This window comes from Merops nubicus, unplaced genomic scaffold, assembly GCF_000691845.1.
Source record: "Merops nubicus isolate BGI_N331 unplaced genomic scaffold, ASM69184v1 scaffold46559, whole genome shotgun sequence".
Classification (NCBI taxonomy): Eukaryota; Metazoa; Chordata; class Aves; order Coraciiformes; family Meropidae; genus Merops; species Merops nubicus.
Window position 1 is genome coordinate 7,983 of NW_008629704.1, and position 9,184 is coordinate 17,166.

Genomic DNA, 9,184 nt, shown 5'->3' on the forward strand with positions numbered 1-9,184 from the left:
GTGTCCCCTTTCGCTTTCAGGATTTGAGGTAAGAAAGGGAACACTGCCATTTTCCAAGTTAAAGGCTTTTGTACCTGCTGTACCTGCTTTTCCAAGCTAAAGGCTTGTGCCATCAGCTGCTGCTGACAGGTGGGTAGCTAAATGTGTACAGCTGATAAACGCAGGCTCAAAGGTGGAGCTGCACAATTCGAAGCATAATTAAAAAACAAAGAAGGAAAGAACCACAACAGCTGAAGTCAGGTGGCTATTTGTAATTCCTGAAAAAAAAATAATTATGGAAGCAGTAACTTATGAAAGGCAGTTCAGCTTATTATGCTAACACGGAGATATTTCTGGTTACTTACTGGAGAGTGTTCCGATTAGTTCCTTCTTCCACAAGATGAATGCTGTCTACAAAGCTGGGCATGTCAACCACCTTTAAGGAAGAAGCAATACTTGTATTACTTGCATCTTGTTCCGCATTAATTGAAATGCTTATGTCTTCCTTAGAAATCTCTCCATCCTCTTTTTTTCCTTGTAGCATGGAATCATCTTGTTTTTCTGAGGCTGTGTTCCAAAATAAGCTAGCACCTAGAAAAGAATTAGAGATTGATCCACTACAGGAAAGTCATTACTATCTTTTGAGTCCCCTTGGCTTTGTAAAGCTAGAGGAACCATTTCCTCACATTCTTTTTTTTTTTTTTTTTTTCTCCCCTCTTACTATTTTAGAAAGCTATTTGGGCTTTAGAACAGCTAGGAGTTGCTAAGACATCATTGAAGTCCTAGTTTGTTCCAAAGCAAATTGAATTTTTCCTCCAGACTAACCACAGTATTTCCATGGATTTAACAGAAACCAATACATTATTATGTAACTTTATAGGCATAGCTGCCTAACTTGCTAAAATTAAAGTGAATACAGTCCCCACTCTTACAAAAACCATCAATAATGTATTTAATAGAACACTAGATGGGATAGAAACTATTGCTTTTCAAAAGTGTATTAATTCCAAAAAAAATGTGGACTTTTCCTTTCAGTAAGGCACAATTTTAAATATAGGACTTTACAGCAGCTATTGGAAAAATCATTTCTCCCACGATGGCAATCACAGCAACACCAGAAAAATCTATGCCAGTCTCTCTGTTTGAAAGCCTCAAGCATTACCTGTGCTGACAGCAACGCTCGCACTCTTCCTTGGGTGGGCACCCGGCGAGGTCTGGGTTTCCATAGAAACAAGGTCCCCTTGCTTCTCGGGCTGCAGAGCAGGGCTGGCCACAGCTGGGGCAGGGGAGCAAGCCCCAGCAGCCTGTGCTTCCAGTAAGCGCTGGATCTGTAACGGTTACCAGAGTGGGATGATTTGTACAATAACGGAGAATAGACAAAAGCAAATTACTAAATCAGGCATCAGTATTCAAATCCAGGCTGCACTGCCACAGAAGTCTGACAACCTTGCTGTTCTCCAAAACCTCAGTTTTGGTGTTGGCAGAGGTAGCAAAGAAGAGGTTTTGAGCATGCTGGCAGAACTACAGCAAGCCAACTTGAGCAAAGCCTATTTGCACTACGCTTGTTGGGAGTTTTCTGTCCTTTTCATTCACTTACAAAGCCTATTACCAACTCACCAGCCAAGTGCTTATATGCCAACTGTCCCTACACCACCCTAAACCAACTTGGTATTAATTAGGAAACTAAGCACTTAAATGATAAGATTAAGGTTGCCCAGGCAATCTTCACACGAGCATTTGCAGCCACACTGTTCACTGATTAGTCCACAGCTCCACAGAGAAACTCCAAACAGTGGAGGCTGCATTTCTGCAGTCAGGGGGGTTTCCCCTCCCTCAAGCACAACCCATGCTTTGGAAGCTTGATTTGACATAGAGCAACTACATCTAGAGCATATTTCAGCTGTAATTTTAGTTTAAGCATGAAAAATACATATGGTGAGAAATGTTCCTATTCATATCATTCATCACCAGCAGCAAAATCTAAACTCAGACTCTTCAGCTCCAAATCAGACCCTGCAAAATACAGGGTCAGCTGTGTAACTCAAGAAGCTGATAGTCTGAGGAAACTTCACCTTGTACCAAAATGGAACTTAGCGAGACCACCAAGGATCAATTTTCCAGCACAGCAATAAACTTGACGAATCCTTCCAGTCTGCTGCAAATACACAGCCGAAGTTTTCAAAGCACCATCCTCAACAGCTCAGGAAGCTGCAGGCTTGAAGGTGGGCAAAGCAACACATTGGGATGTTCTGTGCTTCACTTGTATGCTTCCAATAATTTGAGCCTATAGCCCAGGCAGTAAGTTTTTTACATAGACAAGCATATACAGGAAAGCATTTCTATATAATGCAAACTGATAGGCTGTCTAAACCCACCTGCTAAAAGAGAATCCTTCACATTACGGAACTATGATAAAAGCAAATGCAAAATCTAATCAGGAGCTGAATAGTTTTGTTTTATGAGACACTGATTAGCAGAGCTAACTAGGACCCCCCTTCACCCCCAAAGTGCAGCTAGTACAACAGGCTCTTGTTCCAACGAGGACAGACAACAGTTAATTTAATTCCTTTGGTAGGGAAATATCAAAGCTAAGAGGAAACTATCATCACTAAGAGGGCAGAGGAGAAGGCTGCCGCTTCCACACACCTGGGCCTGAAGCAATTTGAGTTGTCTGTCTTGTTCTGTCAGGACCCTGTATGCATCTGGAGATAAGCCCATCATCCCGTTGTCTGCTCCGGTGGCAGCAGCGGGCAGGTACAGGCACGGCGAGTGGGCTGCACAGAACTGGGGACCGGGGGGGCCTGCACTCGAAAGCAGCCTTGTTCCAGGTGATAAGCTGTTGTCAAAAGAACAGGTCCCCATCTTCCCATGACAGCCCATGCTTATAGGGCTGCTCGTGGTATATCCTGGGTTGCAGCAAATATTTGGGCACACGATGTTTTGATGAAGAACTGTACACAAGTTCTCCTGAGCCACCTCTGACTGGATTTCCACTCCGTGTTTGGGGCTCATTTTACCAATTCCTTGCCACAACTTTATCGGGTCATGTTGGAAAGAATCAGAAACCTGACAGCTGCATGTGCTGGCTGGACAGCAAGATTGCACCTGAATCTCTGGAGGTCTTCTGCAGCTCTGTGGTGAAAATGCAGAGTTGTAGAGGACTGGCTGAATAACAGCAGGAAGCTGCTTGGAACCAGGTATTGAGGTTCTTCTAATGGGAGGCTCTCCATGCCGTGTGACTCTGTTGGGATTTAACACGAGTCTTTCTGAAGGCTTTCTGGGGTGATGCACGGATGTATCTGGGGAAGGCCCACTACAAGGGGTTGAAGGAGACAAAGATCCAGAACTTTTTCTTGACTGAGTACAAGCTTTCTTACAGGGCAATTGTTGCTGTGGTAGAACTTGCTTTCCTCCAGAAGGCCTTGAAGTTGGAATTTTCTGGTTTAAATGGTTTGGTAATTGTCTCAGAGAAGGATCTCCCATATTAGCAGGAAAGTTTTGCTTGTCTTCAGAGTGCTGGGTGGGGTAATATGCAGATCCTGAGCACCATTTCTTTTTAATAGGCTGATGTACTGCTGAGGGTAGACCTTTAGCAACTGAAGTCTCCGTAGGCTTAGACAGTTGTCCTGATTCTATGAAACTCCCATCCAAAACAAGGGACAATTCAGGAACCGAAGGAAAGATCCTGGTAAGCTGAAGGGACATTACACAAGCAAGTTTAAGATCATTTTACAATACTGTCTTTCTGCCAATCACATGCAGAATTTAATCTAAGAAAATGTTTTCATTTAAAAACAATATATGACCATTTCCAGCTCCAACCCAATTAACGGCACATTGAATACTCTTCTAAAGACTGGAAAACCCAGATACAGAAAAAGCAGCAAGATCTCTAGGAACATCCTTAGAAGATAAAATTGCTTTCATACGCCATAATAGCCACCTCTACCAAATGACTGTTCTGTGCCATCCTGCAGTGCATTTCAGAGTATGGATCTTACTCCTTCAAGAAGCGAGCTACATGTTCTCTCTTACTATTCTTAGACCCAGCAGATAGGTTTAACAGAACATGTTTTATATTCCACAGCTATTACATCCTTCTGGGCCTGTGCTGTATTGAAAGCTGCTATTTCATTATATTTGCATATGCTGCAGTAAAAAAGGGCAGCCTAACAGGTCTTTGTTTCATTTACTCAGAAACACACAAGAGTTTGGTGCTTCTACCTTGGCCTCAGACACCACAGTTCTTCCATTTAATGGTAGCAAAATTTCTAAAGCAGAACCCTCTAGCTCCGTTCCCAAATCCTAGCATATACAAGAATTAAAGCACCTATAATCCTTGAAAAAAGGCAAGTTAACTAGAACAGGACTTGGGGCTCTTGGTTCATTTCTTCAGTTCCATTTTCCCCTGCTAGCACTTTGAGACAGAAGCTTAATGCTCTCCAGTCCCCTTACAATGAGTTTTGCTGCTGTAAGTGTAACATCTGAGATGCTTGGAACAATTATTTACTTAGTTACCTGTTGACTCACTGGGTGAGGACTTGGAATTGGTCTGGGGGATAAATCCTCATCTTCTACACCAGAGTCATGATCGCTGGCTGACAACTTGCTGGGTGAACAGCCTTGGGAAGAACTAAAACCAACAGAAATCAAATGAAAAATGCCAGCTTGTCAGATGTGAAGATTCATGTTACTGCTGCCACGTTTTTCACTGTGCCATCTACAGTGCAGCATCAGCATCATTTTTTCAAGAAGCAGCCACTATGCATTTCTTCCCTGGATTGCTAGGGAGTTCCCACAGCAAACAGTTCTAAGATCAGATACTAAAAATACAAATGCTGCTTTGGGACAAAAAGATAATAAACCTCGCTCCCCACACTCCTCAGGCATACACCCCTTTTAAGGGACATTAAAACAGCAAAGCACTGATTTATATTAGAAAGATAGGGAGTGCTACAATAAAGTTTTTAACATTGTTTAAAGGAAAATAAAGAGCATCTTATCAATAAAAATTTGATGGATAAGTGAAGTTCTTAAAAATGCTCACATTTCTACCTATGCAGGGCTTACAGCTCTGGAGAGTTGGAAGGAAGAAGGAATTTTTAGAAACTTAAGTAGATTTCAATTAGAGATTTGCTTCAAAGGACATGAAGTTTAATACAGTGAACAAAGCTCCATCAGTAAGAAAGCATTTTTAGAAACATCCACTGTATAAATTACAACTACCAGTATCGAGAGTAGAACTACAAGTAGTTTCTGTTGGAATATGGTCATCTTGACCATTTTACTTGACGAATATTAACTCTATGAATAAATAAAAGCACATATGCAATTTTAGATTGGGAAGATCATTGTATACACAGCTAAATTGACACCTGACATAGCAGAGATCAAAAAAATCCTCATCCAATAAAGATTTAATTTTTGTGCATAAATGAGATCTGAAAGATTTACCTTCTAATAGGAAGTTTCTTGCAAACTCTGCTGAAGAACTCAGTTTCTGCATTTTGGTTTTCTGCACTCAGCTCAAACCGGATAGGGCTCTTGTCTGAAGGTTCAACATCCTGGAATGACATTTTCTGTATTTGTGAAGCATGAAACTTTCAACTTTTAATCACTGAGGTCCTACTCCCAGAGAAGTAGTCGTAAGGATGTTTACATCCAATTATTTGCTGCTTGTCCTCTACTTTCAATTCTCAATTCTCTCACTACTACAAGGAGGCAAGCAACTTCCCTTCCTGTTTAACACTGTTCCCCCCAATGCTCTGTAAAGTAGATGGCCTAATTATAGCCATGAGCAGATGCTTCCTTGCTGTAACTGCTTAGATACTTTTCCACAAGCCTTCACCACTATAGGAAACAGCAACTGTTCTGATACAGTGTCACACACGCCAGAGCTGGGCAAGTGCTGGAGACAGCAGAAGTGAGCCTCTGTTAAGAGGTTTGTCATCTTCAGAAAGCTAAGCTGTACCTAGGCTAAAAGTGGAGGGCAGCCCTGAACAGGAAAATTTAATTGGAAAGAGTAAATGGCACAGGACACACATTACACAAGCTGCTTCTTTAGCAGAGCACAGGAGGGTTTATAGAGCAGATTAACAATTCAGCCTTAGGTTCTGTACAAGCCTGGAATAGAGATTTCCTACAATTTCCTCAACCCTTTTTAGTTATCATTAGTTACACAGTATCATTAAATTCTTTAAAAGGGTTACTTTGCACAGGACAAAATTGTTCCCCCTTTGTTACTGCAGCACAGAAAGATTCCTGGATATTAGAAACCACAGAATTTCCTTCCATATTCAACTTCAGGCCAAGCCCAAGTGCCCAGCTTTGCTCTCCAGAAAACACTGGTGTGCCTCATCTGAGCAGGGGTGAGGTGTGTTGGGGGGCATGCACACAGCACCTCAGATAACAAATGCTACAGGAAATCAGAATTTCTACTCCTAACTCCAAAAGGTCCTGAGTAAGGAGGAGCACTAATTCAGTCCAACACAGCACAGCATATTTTAAAAGACAGAGTCTTAATGCTATTAGAAAAGTGAGCTGTTGCTGACTTTGGAGGTCATCCCTCCATTTGAGAGACAAACTGAATTTCAAGTAATCCCTATAAAAAGGGAGCTTTATAGAGCTGCATTGTTTTCAAACACTTCACCTCCATTTGGGTCACATGATAGTGACTCCTTTAAGTACTTACACTAGAAGTCAAATTTTAAAGCACCACAAGGCAGTAGGAAACAGAGCCACTTACTTTGAAAAGGTGTACTGTTTCGTTGCAAGTTAAGATCTGAAATGCTGGCTCAGTCTGTCCACTGCACGGAACACATTCGTAAAACTCTGGTTCCTTGTGTGTCAATGAATAAAGCACAATAAGAAAACTCCCAGATTCTGAAAAAACCCTGAAACGGGAAAAAACCAAACACATCTTAAAAAAAAAAAAAACCTTAAGAAAGGGGAGGAAAGCCTTTAGTTTCACAACATACTGAGCAAACTATCACATAGTTTAGCAAACAGGTGAATCATTGCATTTTGAGTGATAGATAATCTACAGATAGGGCAGATGGGTTTATGACTGATGCCACATGCAAGAATCAAAGTAAAAGAGAGAAATGGGAATAATTTGTTTATTTTCTGGTTCAAACCTTTAGGATCATTTAACATTTTAAATTAACTCCTGGAAGACTTCAATCATAGCACAGAAGAAAACATCTGTAAAAATGATATAGTGATTTTGTTTTTCATAACTCAATTGAAGATGCATTACAAAGACATTAAGTGTTTCAGTTATGCCTAAACATTCAAAAAATGCTCATTAGTAAGCAGATATTTGTTTTTGAAGAAAAAAATATATTGAATTTTTTTCTACACATTGAGAACAGTAACAGTCAACATTTACCACAAACGAGCAAGGACAATGAAAATAACATGTGTTTACAAGAAAATGTAGTGCTACTTTCAGAAAAATTTTTCTTTTTATAGCACTTGTAATATACTTGTGGGAGGTGGTGGGGAAGGTGGTAGGGGTGGTTTTGGGTTTTGTTTGTTTGTTTTGGAGTTTTTAACAACAGTATATGCAACAGAAAATGCAGTAGGAACAAGATGCTTGAAAGATGCATTTATACACCACTTTAAAGCTCTACTTACAACTTAAGTGTTAAAAATGCATGATGCACAGATTAAACGGTTAGTCTGCAGAGGTTAATTCTGTTTCCATGGTTCATCAAATCTGCCTAATCCACTTTCAAGATGGAATCAGTGAAAGTTAATGAGAGTCAAGCATCTAACTTGTCTATCTAATAATCTAATTGGGCTCTTATCTGTACTTGGGCATATTTAAATTGTTAAGGGGAAAAAAAGTCTATTCTGTAATTACAGACATCTGTTCACCAAATGTGGTTTTATTTTATAATTTAAAAGCAAGTGTGGTCAAGTAGAGGAAATTTTTATGCATATAGCATATTTTTAAGTTTCTTCTACTTGAAAAGTACTTTTAAACTATAAACACCTGAACTCGCTTCCATACAAATAGAACTTGGCAAATGTTAGAAGTGAAAAGATGTAGAGAATGAGGAGCCATTGTCTACTAACTTTATAATTAAAACCAAAGCAAAACAGAATGCAAAACCTACAAAACCAGAATATTTAGCAGAAAGTCATAACAACATGGTATCAGCCACAAATCAATAGGCTTCAATATGTTGGTCAGATACAGCCAGGGAAGAAGCTTCTGTCAAAGAAAACACCCCTAAGAAAAGCTCGAAACCGAAACCCCACCACTGTTTAAAGTATTTCCTGCTTGCTGCTTCTTATTGAAATTAAAATACAGTGATCCTAATGACATTAACTCCTCTGTCTTTGAGAGGTCAGTCCAGCTCTCTAAACTCCAGTCACAGAAAATTTGTAGGGTGGAAGTCAAAACCAGAAAGCACAATTAAAACAGACAGCCTAACCTCCTGCATAACATATAAATCACAGAATTTCCTCAGACACCTTTGAACTTGAAATGCATTTTTAGGCAGCCAATAGCTTCTGTGGTTTACAGCTAAAAGTGACTTGCCTTTCTTGAATTGAAGAACTGAATAAATATCGCAAGCAACAGGCCCAAACTTGAGGACTACAGATATGAGTGACTCCACTTAGCCAACTAGAAGTAAGAAGAAACATCCAATTAGACACAGTTCCATTACTAGCTTTCCACTATGCAATCATTCAAATACATCTCAAATCAGTATGGGTATTCATCTGTACAAACAAAGCAAAACACTTACACTCCAACTAATGGCAGAGCATAAGCCTTGGGGTCAGATTCGAGCAGCAAAATCAGTTTTCGTGTCTGGTCCATAGTAAGGTAGCTGAAAGAAAAGAGAAGTTGGGTTTTTCAGTTATTTTGGAAAGCAGTCTTGCAGAAAAAAACCCTGAAGGGCCACACAGAAGTTTAGAAAATACTAAAAGGAAAAAGAGGAAAAAAAAAATCAAGCCCATTCTTCATCCTTGCTTACAATAACTTCCTCAGCTTATCACTTCCGTGTTTATCAAAGAACCAAGCAAAAAATTTGCCTCTTATAGTACTTGCAAGAAATTTAGAAGTGCAAGTCATGTTAAATTTGAAGAGTAACTTTCAAAGAGGCATTAATGTGGTGTCTCCCCAAATAAAATGACATTCAGTTGCTTCTGATTACTTCCCTGACCTGCCCTTAGTTCTCCCTGCTAA

At 40.0% G+C, this 9,184-nt stretch overlaps 1 protein-coding gene across 1 annotated transcript in view; it reads right to left on the reverse strand.

The window, feature by feature from the left end:
* Positions 1 to 8,825, reverse strand: part of STIL (SCL/TAL1 interrupting locus) — a gene marked incomplete at its 5' end in the record, with an annotated part of 13,981 nt that extends 5,156 nt beyond the window's left edge. The window contains 8 exons of the mRNA XM_008947041.1: positions 345 to 570; positions 1,142 to 1,307; positions 2,626 to 3,672; positions 4,498 to 4,612; positions 5,434 to 5,543; positions 6,725 to 6,872; positions 8,531 to 8,617; positions 8,742 to 8,825. Of these exons, the coding sequence (XP_008945289.1) occupies positions 345 to 570; positions 1,142 to 1,307; positions 2,626 to 3,672; positions 4,498 to 4,612; positions 5,434 to 5,543; positions 6,725 to 6,872; positions 8,531 to 8,617; positions 8,742 to 8,825 (1,983 nt within the window). The remainder of the gene's footprint in view (positions 1 to 344; positions 571 to 1,141; positions 1,308 to 2,625; positions 3,673 to 4,497; positions 4,613 to 5,433; positions 5,544 to 6,724; positions 6,873 to 8,530; positions 8,618 to 8,741) is intronic.
* Positions 8,826 to 9,184: the final 359 nt, after the last annotated feature.